This window comes from Prionailurus bengalensis, chromosome A3 (genome assembly GCF_016509475.1).
Source record: "Prionailurus bengalensis isolate Pbe53 chromosome A3, Fcat_Pben_1.1_paternal_pri, whole genome shotgun sequence".
In the NCBI taxonomy this organism is placed as follows: Eukaryota; Metazoa; Chordata; class Mammalia; order Carnivora; family Felidae; genus Prionailurus; species Prionailurus bengalensis.
The window spans coordinates 118,440,148-118,457,272 of record NC_057354.1 but is presented as its reverse complement, the minus strand read 5'-3'; the positions used below and the strand labels follow the sequence as shown (position 1 = coordinate 118,457,272).

Genomic DNA, 17,125 nt, shown 5'->3' with positions numbered 1-17,125 from the left:
CTCTTTTTAGAAACAAGCTTATAAATTCTCCTGAACCCCGAAACTATTAATACACAAATACTTATCATTGTTTGCCACTTAAACATAAATATTAATAATTTAACTTTGGCATGGTGCCTCTCATCTCAGATTCATTTATTCTTTCATTCAGCAGACAGTCAAAGGGTGTTGGAGGCGCTGTTCTTGGTGCCAGGATACAGCAGTGAGTGAATAAGACAAAGTTCCTGATCTTAAGAAGTTTACATCGTGGTAGGCAAAGACAGATAATAAGGAAGTCAACAAATACACCAAAAAATACTAAATGGTGAGACGTGCTGTAGGAAAATGTAAAGTGGGGTAAGGAGAATAGGGAGGGTGTGTGTGTGTGTGTGTGTGTGTGTGTGTGTGTGTGTTGCTTTCTTTCTGTGGCCAGGGAAGGCTTCACTGATTAGGTAACATTCAAATGACACAATTTACTGGTTTATTACATATAGGTCATGAGAGAACGAGGTGTCTGGTTGGCTCCTGGGCTTTTTACTTGAGCAACTGGAAACATGGAATTGCCACATACTGAGATGGGGGATGCCTTACGGGTACAGACCAAGTTCGGGAAGTTGATTTTCGTCATGTGATATCAAGTAGGCAGTTAAATACACCAATCTGGAATCCAGAGGAAAGGTTGAGACTGGAGATATAAATTTGGAAATCTTCAGCTCCTGGGTGTTTCAAAACCCAAGCTAGGTGTGACCACCAAGGGGATAAGTGTGGACAGAGGAGATTCGAGGACTGAGCCCTGGGCATGCCTCCACTGAAGGGTGAAAATGGTGAGGTGAAAATGGAGAAAGAATTGTTGATGAGGAAGGAGGGAAACCAAGAGAGCGGATACCTGGACACCAAGTGAAGATAGTTTTTCAAGAGGAGGGAGTGAGCAACTGTGTAAAAACAATACTGATAGATGCTGAGTATAATGAGGCTCAAGAATTGACCATGAGATTTGGTTGCGTAGGGGTCGAGGCCCTCACCAGAACAGGTTCTATGGAGAGGAGGAAGGAGGGGAGGCAAAAGTTTGATGCCAGATTCTGAGAGAGACAGAGATGTTGTCTTAGTCATTGGGTACTGTTTTTGAAGAAACCAGCTATAGAAGACAGTTTGAATATGGACTAGATACTAGGAAACTATTGTTAATCTTTTAGAAGCGAAAATAGTAGTATAGTTATAATAATCTTAGTCTTGATAGATACCTACTTAAATGTGTAGGGGTGAAGGTTTGTGACGTCTGCAATTTATTTTCACACAGCTTAGCAAAAAACCATATATAAAAATATATTTATTTATTCAAATAGTATACAGAGTAGAATGTTAACATTGATTGCATTGGGTATCTGATGTGTTCATTGCACTATTCTTTCAACTTTTTGATATGTTTGAAATGCCTCTTTATAGAAAATTTGGGCGAAAATACAGACTCTGGGCCTCACTGGTGGCAAATGGAGCTTTTAAAAGGCCACAGGTGACTCTGCTATACCATCTAGGGATGAGATCCACTGATCCAATGCCCCACTGAGCATAAAACTGAGGTGTAAATAGTTGACTTTCCAAAGGACAGAACAAAAGCTGAAATTAATGTTTCTTGGCTTCCAGTCCTGTGTTCTTTCTTATATATCCTTTAAAGGAATTTCCTAGATAAGAAACCTTACCCTCTTAAACACCTAAAACTCTTTGTCAGCAAACTGCACAAGGTAAGGAAGGATTTGGGCACCTACAGGGTACTCAGTTGTTAAAGTCAGATTATCAAGAGGACTGAAAATTATTAGAGGGTGAAAAAACTATAAGGTACGAAGGGCAAGGGCAGTCCTAGTTTTTACAAACTTGAATTGTATTGAAAAGCTAAATTTTCTCTTTTAAATAATTTTATTACTTTTAGTGAATATAATCCATGAGATTGAATTTTATTTCACACATTTGTTAAGATTTAATATATAGACAAAATCATAGATGAGGAAAAAATCTGAAAGTCTTGATTGTTAGTTGGGGAATGGGGTTACAGATGAAGTTCCTAGTGTTGAAGGAGTTCCTTGCAGAGAGAAGTGAAGAACTGAAGATGCAGATTAGGTCCCAATGTTTAGTGGGAAAGGCATGAGTCTTGGCAGTCAGACAAAATCTGGGTTCGAATTCTGACTCTGCCATTTACTAGTTTTGTCACATTAGGCAACGTATGTGAGCGCTCCAAATGAGTTATTCAGTCCCTCTTGCAGGCAACTGTGCTGGGTGCTCTAATAAGGCACGTTAACATAAGATACGCAAGGTCGTGCCCTCCTAGAAATCCAACAGATAATTAAGGAACGGGGGATATTCAGGTGGAGGTTCTAACCCTGAAGGGACTAAGAGCAGCTCTTAACCAGGAGGGGATGAAGTTGGGCCGGAAGAAGCAAAAGAAGGCAACATTTTAAGGAAATATGCGGGAGCCTGGTAGTCTGGAGCAGCTGAGAAACACATACATAGCCTGTGGCTTTAATGCAGGTGGCTGCGATTATTTAGTGAAAACAAGTATGGAAAGACCTAACTCTGCCCCGGAAGTAAGAGGCAAGGGTTGGAGCGCGAACCCTGAGCGCTTTTAAACTCCCTCTCTAGTAGAGAAAGGGAGTTCAGCCTCCACCACTACAAAGATAAAACAACTAGCTCATATTGAACACAAGCAAGAGACAGCGTCTGGTCTGGAGGTTTATTTGGGAGGGGTGGGGGGCGGCGTGGGGCGTGGCCTGGAGCAAATCATCACGTTCTCTTCCGGAACAGGCCTGTGCCCCGGAAGAAGTTGCTTGTTGAGTGCTTTTGGGCCGATTTCGGAGACTGTTGGGGGAGTTGTCGCCATGTTCCTGTCCGCGGTCACCTGTAAGTGGGGATGGAGGAGGCGGCAGGGACTGCGGCAAGGGCGGGAGGCCGTGACAGGCAGGCTTCGGGACGGTGCGGGTTTGAGGGCGCGCGCCGGTCGGGAACCTGCCGCTGCGACTTGCCAGGCCTTCAGGACTACAGCGTCCGGCATGCTCCGCGGCACTCCTCCGTGGGGCTTGGAGGTCTCTAGTGCTAGTTCTTCATCCCTTTGCGGTCGCAGGGACGGTCGTGTCTGGTCAGCAGGAGTGGGGTGCTTTCCCTGTCCTTCGTAGGGACGTGTCAGCAGAATCTCTGCACGTCCGAACTGGGGGGGAAAAAAACCTCAGAATTTTTATTCCACTCGTTTCAAACTCTGAAGACGAGGAAATGGCTTGAGAGAGGCAGCGACTAGGTCAATACAGCTGGGCTGGGAAAGAAGTGTTACTGGGAAAGAAGTGTTCTGGCTTCCCAAGGCAGCTCTTTTCTGCACCAGGCCAACTGTTCGATTAGATTTAGTTTCCCTCCTCCACCTCATGTGGTTGCTGAAATTTGCATGGGTTAACTTGTCAAACCAGAGGCTTGTTCCAGTGCAAATATTTGCACCTAGAAGAGGAACATGTGGAGCAGATCTTAGAGCGATTTGAAAAGTAACCAGCCCCACTGAAAAGGGATTGTGCAAAGCATTACATCCAGAATTGTGTTGGTTTCATTGGATCTTTGTCTTCTTTCCAGAATCTTAGCGAGATCCCTACAAGCTAGGGAGTAGTTACTTGAGTGACAACCCATGGCACTCTTCTATAACTTACATTATTTATTACAGACATATGAACTTTGCATAAGAAAGATGATAAATTGATATTTTCTTTTCTCTTTCAACCTTTCCTCTCTGCGAAAAAGTTGCCAAGAGCAAGTCAAAGTAAGTAAGGTTTTTCTTTCTTTTTTTTTTTTTGTTTATGTTAGATTTGTTTTTCCAGCCCCTGCCAATACATCCTTATATTAATTAAACTAAGCATTTGGTTTCAATTTTCTGAAAGTTGATTTGAGGATTACTTGGTGAATCGTTTTGGGTCTATGAATGCTTTCAGAAAATATTTTCCCCCCGGCCCAACTGATCTACTTAAGTGAGCCATTCAGATAATTAAAGGAGCTCTTGCTCCCTTGTTCCTGAACAAACCATCAGTGTTCCCATGCTCTCTTTGGAATACTACCATATTTCTGTTTCTTCAAAGTCAGGTCGAAGGGCCATTTGTTTGGAGGCCACTACAGGAGTCTAGCTGAACAAGCTGTGATTTGATTGAACTACAGAGTCAGTTTTGATGAGTTGTGTGATCCTTTGCATTCATAGAATAAGCATTTCAAAAATAGCAAAGATTAAAGATTCCATGCTGTACCAGAGAGACTATAAATACCAAACTGGCATCTCAAAATAAAATTTGTAGACAATAACTGAAGTAAGATTTTCTGTGTTAAAAATAGGAGAATTATTTTCTAGAAAAAAAAAAAAAGGAAAATTCTAAAGCAGGCTTTACTTACAACCCAAGACATATCACAAATCTTAAAACTAGGTTTTTGGATTAAAGTTAATGGAAAACATATAAGTTAGTGCTTTCTGCCAAATAGCTTTTATTCATACAGCTTTTCCCACAATCCAGTTTATTTATGTTAGAATTCCCACGTCTAAATTATGTAGGAATCTCCAGTGCCTCTGGTTTCTTTAGAAACCCTGCCTCTCATGTTCTTTGTTTCCTTCTTATGACATCTGCCAAATATGTCTTACCTTATAGACTTTGTGTTCACCACTCACCTTCCATACTATACTGTTGGTTCCTGGAAGGGGCAGTTGCAGGCTTATAGAGCTTTGCATTTCCCACAGTGCTTTCCACAGAGTAAGCGCTTAATAGGTATTTGTTAAATCTTTTTGAATGAAGGACTAATTATTGTCTTTCTTTTTTTTAATGTTTGTTTATTTTTGAGAAAGAGCGTGAGTGGGGGAGGGGCAGAGAAAGGGAGACACAGAATCTGAAGCAGGTTCCAGGCTCTGAGTTGTTGGCACAGAGCCCGACTTGGGGCTCGAACTCATGAACTGTGAGATCATGACCTGAGCTGAAGTCGGACGCTCAACCGACTGAGCCACCCAGGTGCCCCTATGGCCTTTCTTAATTAACAAATATTGTGTACCTTTTATGTGTGAGGCACTGTGCTAGACATTGAAAGGGATGCAAAGATGTGTACTGTATTTTTTTTCCATTTTACTTTTTTTTTTACATTTATTTATTTTTGAGAGACAGGGAGAGACAGAGTGTGAGCAGGGGAGGGGCAGAGAGAGAGGGAGACACAGAATCAGAAGCAGGCTCCAGGTTCTGAGCTGTCAGCACAGAGCCCGACATGGGGCTTGAACCCACAAACCATGAGATCATGACCTGAGCCAAAGTCGGACACTTAACCGACTGAGCCACCCAGGCGCCCCGATGTGTAATGTATTATAGATGCTACAGATTCTCTTTGGAATAGTTAAGAAATAAGATAGCATGGTCTACATAGGGAAGCCAGACACACAAACAAGTAACAGTACAAGGGATTAAAAGGTCTAGTGAGGCAAAACATGAACTTTATGCTTTGGATGACTATAACTTAAACACAATATGAGGGAGAACAAGATTTTGCATGTTAATAGTGTAAAAGTTACCATCCTTTTATTTTGTCCCTAATTTTACTCCAATTACACACATCCTGGAAGATAGGGCTCTTTTGTGATAGCCAGCTTTATGATTTCTTGACTAGCCAGCTAGAGTTACCAGCACTTTTGTATTCCCCCCCCCCCCACCCCCTTCCTGACTTCTCCTTCTAAGAGGTGAGTGTCTGAGTCTGTTCCACAACGTGGTTTGATTGTTCTTGTTGCTTGGTTAGTTGATTGCCAAGGTATTCTATAATAGAACAGACCTTGGAAAGCAGAACCATTGGAATTGTGATTTATGGAAAATGTAGGCTGTCTTAGAACTGAACCTTTTTGGGTTGATATCCCACAGCTAATACTACTGTACAGAGTTCTCAAAATGTGTCATCCTCCCACGACTGATTTTAGTTTATTTCCTCAGCTTATAATAGCTTATTTTTAAATCTTAGAACCATTCTGGTGAAAATGCTAAGCCAAGCTGGGACAGGTTACTCCTTCAACACTAAGAGAAGCCGACTACGGGAGAAACTGACTCTCTTACATTATGATCCAATTGGTAAGATCCAGATAAATTACTCCACAGTAAATTCAGATGCTTTCAAGGCCTGTTGCCCTTTCCAGACTGATGCTGAACCTCTTTTGGCCATTTTTGTGGCCCCTCTGACACTGTAGCATTCAGTCAGCAAGTATATGTTGAGTGTTTACTATGGTGCCACTTACTATCCCAGGTGGTGGGATACACCAGGACACCTTCAGGCCCAGTCCCTGCACTCTTGGTACATACAGTCTGTTTTGGAAGGGAGAGAAAAAAAAAAGAAAAAAAAATGACGTTCTGCTGCGTGCTTTGAGAGACACAAGCAGGATGCTGAGATACACGATAAAGTTGGGGAGAGGCAGATTCCACCTTTATCTTATTCTTGAATAGGATAGATCTGGTAAAGAAACCAGCTATGTAAACAGAATAGGTGATACTGTTCTGGAAACGGAAAGAAAAGAGTGTCTTCAGAAGGGGAGGGAATATTCTCCTGGGATCATTTAACAGTGGCAGGCAGTTAGGTCCCGATTTGAATTAAAGGAGTATGGTATCTATATATTGATGGAGGAAGTTAAGAAATGTCATTTGTACTCTCTGCTAAAATGCCATAATAAATGGTAACTTTAAATAGTCTCGGTAGGTAGAAGTATTTGTCCAGAAGAGACAAGTGTTTCCAAGGCAAGATTGCCTGCTTACAAAAGACAGCAGCTGATTGCTATTGGTAGAAGCCCAGTTTTGTTTTTGGGTTTTGTGAGCAGAGTTATGTGAAGTAAACTAGCAAACCAATGATTTATTTTAAAACTCCAGGCCATTTGCTTAATTTTTGTGCCCTTGATTCTGAACAGCCTCTTTATAAATGTTTCTTAGTAAGAACTGTACTGGAGCTTCTGGGTTGGTGAACACGTATTGACTATGGGAGAGTAACCTGTGCGCCCCTTGCCCACACCTATGCGTCACTTCCATCTGACTGTTCCTGAGTTACTAATAACCGGTAGATCATGTCAGAATTTTCCTTCTTTTTTAAATCATGCTGTATTATCTTTAATTAAGTATAAAGACTTCCAATCATATCACCTACAGACCATTTTATCCACTGCTCTGGCCGCCAGTCTCTTGTTTCTCTCTTCAGCAATGGTGAGGCAGACACCCTTTCCAAGGGGGAGAGAAAGCCACAGTTTGTTGCCTTTGCCAATAACAAAGATGTTGGAGAGCCAAGTGGCAAAGCTCTTGCATTGGCATCTTTCACGCCAGCTACATCAAAAGAACCAGGGTGTCTCTCTCTCTCTGTTGGTGATTATACCAATTCTTCCCAGGTTGGCATCCCTGGTCACCACTCACAGATTACCAGTGCCAAACTTGATGAAAGCAGTAACCTTTCCAGTCTCCGCCATCAGTCTGAATGGTGTCCTTCACCTTGATGAGGGGATCAGCATAGCAGATGATGCAAGCATAATGGGTGACCAGGTGAGGGATTCCTTTTGTTCCCACAAAGATCTTTCTCACTTTGCACAACTTATACTTGGCCTCCTCAGGTGCAATATTATGAACAGCAAAGCAGCTCTTGGTGTGACAGATCAGACAGAAATTCTCCCCAGTCTTGTCAATGTTGATGTCATCCATAAAATCAGCAGGGTAGGTTGTTATCAGTTGGGATCTTGCCATCAATCTTGGTAAGATGCTGCATACTGATCTTTACTTTATGTGCTGTGAGGGCATACTCAAGTCTGTTCCTTAGGAAAATGATGAGAGAGAGATATTCTCTCAGCTTATGGGGACCAGTAGATGGACAGGGGGCAAACACATCAGTTTATCCAGCATCCAGTCTTTGGAGCTGCTATGTGCTTCAGATGCTTCTTGGGACCACAAGCCGTGGCTGTACTGGGCATGAAAAGAGAGAAGAATTGAGCTGAATTGTAAGACACCCACTTGGTGATCAAGATTGAATTGGTACCAGAATCTTATTTCCCAAAATTAATCCATTATATAATGAAAGATACTTAACCTCATAATCAACTTTTTCATTAACTAAGAATAAGACTCTCACTTCTGGCCAAGATGGAATAATAGGAATCAAATTTCCCTTCCCACTGGAAACAACAACAAAAGGACAATATTTGCAATAAAAGACCATGATCCCTGAAGGAAAGGAAACAGACTAGTGCTTGTGAATAACCAGATAAAATGGAAATTTCTGTCTTCTTTGCTTACCTACACAAGTCTCCTATCTTCAGATGTCATGAACACAAGCATCTATACTCTCTAGGCGATCTCCATGTTCTAGATGAAGAATTTTATGCAAAGGATTTTAATCAAGGACACAAAGCTAAAGTACGTTTCAGAACAAAGATTTGAACTGAAGACTCTCTGACTCTAAACCCCGGGCCCTAAATTATTCTATGTAGGGACCTATGAATGGGAGGTTTTACGGGAGGCTAAAACCTACCTACCATTGCATGACTTCTGGGCAGGCATTAGTGCCAATCCTGACTAGCAGCTACATTCACAGCTGCCTTCAGAGTTTGTACAGGTCTCATGACTGCTGTTGTACCATTCATTATGCTGCATTCATTCATCAATGTCTAAGAAAAATAAAAATAGTATCGCCTGCAAAAAAACCCACAAAGGCCCTTACCAGTGTGAGGAGCATATAAAAAAGACTCTTGAGAAGCTCAGTTGTCAGCTTAAAATTGGATGATTTCCATTCTTTAACGGAAATAAAATTCTCTGCTGTTTTTACAGTGTTAAAATTTCTGGTCATTCTTTATCATAATATAAAAGGAGTTCTAGGTTTGTACCTGATGATTGGGAGTCTGAATTCTAGGATGTGACCACATATGGTAGAAAAATTATTACAATGATAAGGTATGTCTCATAGTCCTTTTGGGTTGCTATAACAAAATACCACAGACTAGGTGGCTTATAAACAACAGAAATTTATTACTCAGAGTTCTGGGGCCTGGGAAGTCCTAAGTTCAAGGTGCCAGCATGGCTGCTTTCTGGTGAAGGCCCTCTTCCTGGTTCACAGCCTGTGTCGTCGTCTTGTCCTCACATGGAGGACAAGGGCAAGCAAGTATTGTGGGGTCTCCTAATAAAGCATTAATCCTGGTCATGAAAACTCCACCCTTGTGACCAAAGCACCTACCAGAGGCCTTGCCTCCTAATGCCATCGTATTGGGGGTTTAGGATTTCAACATATGAATTTGAGCGGCGGGGATGGGGGGGGTGGGGGGGGTACACAAATATTCAGACTATAGCTATATGATAGAGTTGGTGTGATTTTTTTCTCCTGATTTCTTTGTATCAGCTGGTAAAAGCTCAAAGTGATGAACTTTACAGAAAGTAATTGTTTTTCTAGCATTTAGCTCTTTTAGAATTTATATTTAGGAACATGCACAACGTTAATAAATGTTAGTTGAATAACCTTTTATGATATTTTCAGCATGAGAATGTATTGGGATTTTCATCCTTAGTACGGAGGTGTTAGGAACTTATTTGTCAAATTGATTTTAAGTTTTGAGATTGGGAAAGAATACTACAATAAACAGTTCTGATCATAAGTTGAAAGTAGGAGAAAACATCCATAAAAGACTGTTAGAACTTTTCTGATAAGGAATGGTCTAAGTCTTCACAGCACAACTTTGTCCTTTTCTGAAGAAGAGAATGTTCCGGGATAGTGGACTGCCTGGCTTTCTGCCCATCTACTGAATGCCCTGCAGTCTAGCATGATGATGTTTGCCTTGGGGCCTGCCCCATTGCCCAAGGTACCAAATAGCTTGGCAGTTCTCCCAACATATTTTACTGCAGTGAATAAATGACTAGTTTAGGGTAATGTTTTGTTAGTCTGCTTTATAAAGGAAATCAGTAAGGAAACAGAAAAATTCCCAATTATTTGAACATTTCACAGTACACTCTGGCTAGAACCAGCCTGTCTTTTCAGACTCCTTTTCTTCGCTAATTTCCAAGGAGGAAGGACCAAATGCTGAGGCATAAGCTTATTAAACTTTGTTGAATATATGAAGGCTTATCATAAAGAAAGTGAAAACTTGTCATTTTTGATTCCTTGGATGACTAAACAAGACAATATAGACTTTAATTGAAGCAGAGTTGATTTAGGTTAGACGTAAGGAAAGAACTTGACAGATTCATTCTTCTATGAATTCAGCACCAAATATTTTGACAGAAAATTAATTTTTGTTTATGATCATGGATAGCAGTGTATTATTTCAGCTCAACTGTGTATCTAGCAGCAACCCTGTGAGGGAGATGGACTTATCCCCCACACAGGGAAGCAAACTGAAAGCAGAACATTTTGAGAAATTTGTCCAGGGACTCCCAGCAGATATAAGTGGTAGAGCCAAGGTTGGAACCCAGTCTTTCCGACGCCAGGCTCCCTATTTTTTCTAGTACATGGAGCCAAAGTAATCTTCCTAAATTTTTTTTTTTTTTTTTTTTTTTAATTAGGATCTTCCACTGGGGTCAGCCTAGCATTCAAGGCTATGGAGCCCTACTGTCCTCTTACCTGTTACCACTGTTCCTTGGTACCAGATGTGTATTCCTTTTATAGTTCATCCAAAGGCTGCTGTTTCAGGGACCGAACTTTCCCTGTCCGTGAGGTGTTCCCTTACCGGTCCAGTCCCTTCGATCTTTAGGGTCCTACTTCCTGGACATTCAGGGGCTCTGCTCATACTTCTATAAACTCCACATTGCTTAGCCCAGTTCTGTGGACTGAAATATTTATTCTTTGGAGTAAGAGAATGAATTCAGTGAGTGAATCAGAAATTTTTCATGAATAAAGCCTTGCTTTACTGATCTTAGTCACTCCTATTCTGGGTAATTTAAATAGTCTCCTGATTGGTTACCAGTGAGATGGGTTCTGGTTTTCTTTTTAGCCATTTTTTTAGTTCATGTAGAAAAACATGGAAACATTTTCTGTAGTCAATCATCTTGTTTGATGGGAAACTATTGTGGTTTACCATTTTATAATGCTTTGTAGTCCCTCTTAGACTTTGAAGGAGCATCAATACTACTTTTAAAATATTAGATAATTCAGAATATATTAAAAATACCTCTGTACAGTGTAATAATATATTTTGTTTTTTTTATTAACAGATAAAATTCTGTTGACCAGTTAATAGTTTTTTTTAAAAATTTTTTAATGTTTGTTTATTTTCGATAGAGTGTGCAAGTGGGGGAGAGGCAGAGAGAGAGGGAGACACAGAATCTGAAGCAGGTTCCAGGTTCTGAACTGTCAGCAGAGTCTGATGCGGGGCTCGAACTCATGAACCGTGAGATCATGACCTGAGCTGAAGACCGACGCTTAACCGATTGAGCCACCCAGGTGCCCCCTGGCTAATAGTTTTGTTTTTTTTTTTTTTTTTAAATTTTTTTTTTTTTCAACGTTTTTTTTATTTTTGGGACAGAGAGAGACAGAGCATGAACGGGGGAGGGGCAGAGAGAGAGGGAGACACAGAATTGGAAACAGGCTCCAGGCTCCGAGCCATCAGCCCAGAGCCTGACGCGGGGCTCGAACTCCCGGACCGCAAGATCGTGACCTGGCTGAAGTCGGACGCTTAACCGACTGCGCCACCCAGGCGCCCCTGGCTAATAGTTTTTAAATCTGGCTGACCATCAGGATCATCTGAGGTTTTGTAAAAATGTAGATGTTCAGTCCTCACTCTAGATGTATTAGACCAGAATTAGGGTAGGGGTGGAGGTGAGAAGTAGGAACGTATTTTAATTAAGCTCCCTAGCCTATTCTTAATCATAGAGAGCTTGGGAATCTCATGTATACAGTATCCATATTGATTATAGAAGAAGAAAAACCGTAGTGAAATGTCTGTGTGATCGGGATAAGTGAGGGGTGTTGTGTTGTAGTCCTTTGAGTTCCTGGATCTTCCTGGGTGCGTTGTTTGCTTTTGGATTTTTGGCCAGGAATAAGTAGGTGGTGAGAGACCGAGAGACGGAGGGAGAGAGATATGTTGGAAGTTAATGGAGTACTATAAAGCATTACACGAACGGTGAAACCCTTACTGCCCAGCATCCAGTCTCTAGTCTTTCATCTGGGCAGTTAGTACTTTTGTGTTGGCTTTCTTTCAGAGAACTGTACTGTTTTGATATTTTCAGTAATGAGATTTTGGTTATAATTTTCATTCTTTTACCATACAAGAAAATCAGTTTTTGGGTATATTAAACCATCTCTGGAAAGTACAAGGTTTAATGTATATTTACTCTTCTGGCCAGACTGCCTTTTGCTTGGTCTGCTCAGTTCTTGCTGCTTTTTTTTCCTCAGTCCAGCTCTTAGTCTCTCTCCTGCAAGAGTGTTCATTAATTGGGTGAAGACATTGGATGTTTTCCATTTTTTGCTCCTAGTTTTGTTTGTTAATATGGATATTTCACATTGAGTGAGATATGACCTTGTGGTGTCCCGGAGATGCCACTGATTGGCTGGTGAACCTTCCCTTGATTTCCTTACCATTTTCTCTAGGTTTCTTTGGCCTCTGGGATTGAGGAACCGAGTTTGCAAATCTGCTCCATCCTCATGTGAAAGGAATAGTAAAACAAGAGAAAAGAGAGTGCTTGTGGTCTGACACATATTTTTATTTAAAAATGATGATGATGCTTTTAGTTTTCTGCTACAACCCATTTTTCTCTTACAGTGAAAACAAAAGTCCTCTTTGTGGAACAGAAAAAAATACGCTCCCTCTAAACAATGGATTGAAAATGAATTTGATTTATAAATGAGAAGACTGAGGGCGGGATACTGATTCAGAAATTCTGCAGCGTGTAATAAAAGAAGAGGAAATGGCACGGAATCACTGCCTCCTGTGATTTGAAGGCCATTGTGAAGGAAAACAATGGACTGAAAGAAAGTTCTTCATATTAGGACATATATCATTGCATCACATTTATTTATCTTTCTGGATATTTTTATAGCCCTTAATAAAAAATATTAAAATAGCGTGTACTATTGTCTCTTAGTGATGTTTTCCCCCACTCTTTGAAATAAAAAAAACAACTACATTACTAAAGAATAAGCATTGTTTCATATAAAAGAAAGTTTCCATAATGAAACTTGTGCAAGACTTTCCAGTCTGCTCCTCTTTGTACTTCATAGGAAAGGCAGAGTCATTCTCCAGAGTGATCTTGAAAAAACTGTGCAATAACAGAGGTGGTAAGGGTGAACAGGAATAAGAAGGGGGCCAGCCTTGTAACATAAAAGGAATCATGAGAACTTTCATTTTGTTTTGTGCTTATATAATTAGGAAAAATGCCATTGGTCCGTATTCTCAAACTCTGGTCACTGAAACAGTAGTTAGGAGTTTCTAGGAATGCTGTGGACTCCCTTTATCTCCTAGATTTCCTTTTTTAAAAAAATTGTTTTTATTTGTTTTAATAAGAAAAGCTAGAGTGTATTTCCACAGAGCTATGACTGGGGCTTCTGGGGCTTGGTACCACACAGCTAACCAGCTTGGAAGTTCCACTGATAATCCCTGACATTCACGTAAGGACCCCTGCCCTACCCAGATCCATATACTTTCTCACTCAAGCTATTGTTTCCTACAGATTTTCAGTAAGAAATCTGAGTTGAAATCTGCATTCTTTTCTAGATATTAGTTTTCTCCTTTATATATCAAATTTCTGACTGAATGTGAGAAGGATCAGCTTTTATTTTGAGCTCTGCTGGTTCATAATCTTAACCCATTTAAAGCATTTATCTAGGAGAATGATAGCGTGCCCACCATGGCCTCAAGCATGACAAAGCCAATGCTATTCCAAAATAACAGGTGTGTCTCCCCCCCCCCCCCCCCCCGCCGCCCCCACCATGGCTCAGTCTGTGGAGGACGTGCGGGAGTAGCTTTCTGAAAATGGAATTAGATGTAGACAGTTGTTGAGCCTTCGTGGCTTGTGGCATTAAAGTCAATAAACTATTTTCTGGCATCTTTTGTTAAAACTTTGGTTCAAAGCAATAATAGGTGAGATCTTGGCTATTTGTAGGTTGAAACTATACGTAGTGATTTTGGGTTACAAGAAAAATCCTTCACCTGATCCTAGCTAAGTCAGATGTAAAGGGTCTGTGACAGGTATGAATCACCTTTTTTTTTAAAACCCAAAACAACATAAAATCTGGGTTAACAGATGACTTATCTATTCAGCACATAAGCTGAACATGGCCCACAGGTGGTGTTTACATTTTTAAGTTTTTTTTGTGAGAGAGAGGGGGTGCAAGTGAGCAAGGGGCAGAGACAGAGACAGAGACAGAGAGAGACAGAGAATCCCAAGAGAGGCAGAGGGAGAGAGAGAAGCAGCACTCACTGGAAGCGGGCTCATGCTAACCCCAAGCAGGGCTCGAGTTCACCTGAAGTGGGACTCAAACTCACAAATTGTGAGATCATGACCTGAACTGAAGTCAGATGCTTAACGACTGAGCTACCCAGGTGCCCCCATGTTTATGTTTTTTTAAAAGTATGTTTTGTTTTGTTTTGAAGTTTATTTGAGAGAGAACAAGTGGGGTAGGGGCAAAGAGAGAGGGGAGAACGAGAATCCCAAGCAGGCTCCGCACCATCAGTATGGAGCCTGATGCGGGGGCTCGAACTCACAAACCGTGAGACCATGACCTAAGCTGAAATCGACTCAGACGCTTAACCGACTGAGCCACCCAGGCATTCCCCCATGTTTACATTTTTAAAAAAATCAGTTGCTGACCCTTAAACATTGAAAAGATTTCAATAAACATCCAGACTTCTGGCTTCTCTTGCAAAACAGAAGCTTTGACAACTCTAACACTGAATGTCAGCTGTCCTTCTTAGGAACTGCTCGAGGTCCAATTTCTTGTGCCCTCTTCCCTCATTTAACATTCTCTGCTCTGGAGCTTAAGTTCTGGAGAGACAAATGAACAAACAAGTGGGTAATAACTGATATGCACAACAATGAAGCAGGTGGAGAGAAAGAGGGAGTTGTTGGTGTTGGGTAAAGGGTGTCTAAGGGAGGCCTTTGATAGTAACATTTGCATACGTGAGGGAGTAAGGCACATCAACTTGTGGGGAAAGAGTGTTCTAGGCAGAGGGCACAGTAAGTGCGGAGGCCCTGAAGTGGTTTGAGTTGGGTAAGGAGGCCAGTGTGAAATGAACGTAGAGGGGAGAATGGGCGGAAATGGCATGGGAAGGGAGAGGGGTGTAGGATATAGATCATATAGGACCTTGTATACTCTGTGCTGACCATTCGTGGAGCCTGGAGCCTGCTTCAGACTCTCTCTCTCTCTCTCTCTCTCTCTCTCTCTCCCAAAAATAAACATTAGAAAAATAATTTAAAAATAATGAAAGCTTGAGTATGACTTCATAAATGAACATATTTGCAAAGAATGGAGAAGAGGATATTTTATAGTAAGCTGCTAGCTAAGAGTGGCCACCCCCTCCCCCAAGTACATTTTATTTCCAAGTACATTTATTTTAGGGTTAGTAGCAATCAAAACAGATCAAGTGGCAGGTCTTTTTTGTATGGATAAGATGACTGTGTTCCTGCAGCCTGGACGCTGACTGCTGCGATGAAATTGGCTCTCTTGAGCATTTCTTCCAAGGACAGATTGGGGTAGTAAGCCAGGTAGAAGGCCAGAGCCCCCACAAAACTGTCACCAGCACCCTGTAATTAAAAGCATAGTTGTGGAGATAAGCATGTAGTCACCTGTTGCCCAAACTGTATTTTAACAATATTTAAGTACACTTTTTGATGTAGAAGATTTTTAGGTAAAAGGATAGTACAGAGGTTTCCATACGCCCCATATCCAGTTCTGTTGTTTGGTAACATCTAGTATTATGGTACATCTGTCATAATGAATGAAATGGTATTGATATTAGCTGAACTCCATACTTGATTTGGATTTCACTAGTTATGCTTAATGTCCTTTTTCTGTCCCAGGATCTCCTCCAGGGTACCCTATTACATTTAGTTGTCATCTCCTTAGACTCTTGTAGGCTGTGACAGTTTCTTGGACAGTGTTTATTTCTGTTTTGAGTCTCTACTTTCTAGAATTGTTTCTAGTTTGTTTCTGTTTCGAGTTCCTAGTTTTGAGGACTGGTCAGATGTTTTGTAGAATATACCTCAGCTGGGACTGGTCTGTTTTTCTTACAGTTAGACTGTGGTTATGGTTTTTGGGAGGAAGACCACAAAGGTGAAGTACCATTCTCTCATCACATTGTATCAAGGGTATATACTGTCAATGTGACTTGCCTCTGATCATGTTAATCTCAATTACTTGGCTAAGGCAGTCTTTGCCAGGTTTCTCCACTGCAAAGTTACTTTCCTCCCTCTTTTCATACTGCACCCTCTGGAAGCAAGTCACTAAGTATAGTCCACATGTAAGGGGTAGGGTAGATTATTATTGGAATGCTTCTCTGTGGGAATTTTGTCTTCTCCCCCCAATTCATTACATAATTATATCTGTATAAAAGACCCATGAACTCATGGGTCTTTTGAAAATTTTTAAAAATTTATTCTTTGGGCTATAATCTAGTACTGCATTACTTCTTTGCTCAAATTGTAAGGGACTCTTTCAGTTGGCTCCTGTGTCCCTTTAACATACCCCATGGTTTTGTCTTTTGGGTGCTTTACTTTCTGACACTATAAGATGCTCCAGGCGCATCTTGTATATTCCCTGCTTTAGTTCTAGAATTAGCCATTTCTCCATTAAATGGATGCAGAAAAGTGGTGAGAGCTATGCAGATATTATTTTCAAACGAAATATAGGGACAAAACAGTTTCTTTCCATTTTCTCTGAAGCTCCAAAGATCTGATTTGGTAAAGTACATTTACGGACCCACAGAAATAGAAAACACCAAAGAAAGTCTTGACTTCCACCTTCAGGCAGGGTAATACCTAGTCATGTGTTCATCTAACAAATGTATTTAAGATAACTTAAATATGATTATACAGTCTCGCTTGGAAAACCATTCTGAAATAGCTTTCAGGGTCATTTTCCAGTTTTTTTTCCCAGTTTGTTGTTCCTTAACACCCAAGAGTTTTCACGACAGATCTTGAGGCTATACTTCAGCCTTTGTAAAGAGCCTTGGCATGCA

The 17,125-nt window shown here is 41.0% G+C and overlaps 2 protein-coding genes across 5 annotated transcripts in view; one reads left to right on the top strand and one right to left on the bottom strand.

Annotated features, from left to right (window-relative positions):
- Nucleotides 1-403: 403 nt before the first annotated feature.
- Nucleotides 404-13,020, top strand: MRPL33 (mitochondrial ribosomal protein L33). Of its 3 annotated transcripts, XM_043604245.1 has the most exons (5): nucleotides 2,773-2,868; nucleotides 3,745-3,763; nucleotides 5,971-6,077; nucleotides 7,360-7,520; nucleotides 12,713-13,020. In XM_043604245.1, exons 1-5 carry the CDS (start codon nucleotides 2,847-2,849, stop codon nucleotides 12,713-12,715), a joined length of 312 nt encoding a protein of 103 aa, XP_043460180.1. In that variant the 5' UTR covers nucleotides 2,773-2,846; the 3' UTR covers nucleotides 12,716-13,020. The 3 variants fall into 3 exon arrangements, with proteins under 3 accessions (XP_043460183.1, XP_043460180.1, XP_043460181.1); XM_043604248.1 differs by lacking the exons at nucleotides 5,971-6,077; nucleotides 7,360-7,520 and adding an exon at nucleotides 404-803; XM_043604246.1 differs by lacking the exon at nucleotides 7,360-7,520.
- The window catches only part of RBKS (ribokinase), a 100,955-nt gene continuing 90,683 nt past the window's right edge, over nucleotides 6,854-17,125 (bottom strand). Inside the window, exon 8 of one of the 2 annotated variants that reach the window (XM_043604244.1) lies at nucleotides 6,854-7,929. In XM_043604244.1, coding sequence (XP_043460179.1) covers nucleotides 7,900-7,929 — 30 coding nt within the window. In that variant the 3' untranslated portion in view covers nucleotides 6,854-7,899. Of the gene's footprint in view, nucleotides 7,930-12,632; nucleotides 15,693-17,125 lie in introns of those variants that run through there. The other variant, XM_043604243.1, reaches the window with a different exon arrangement.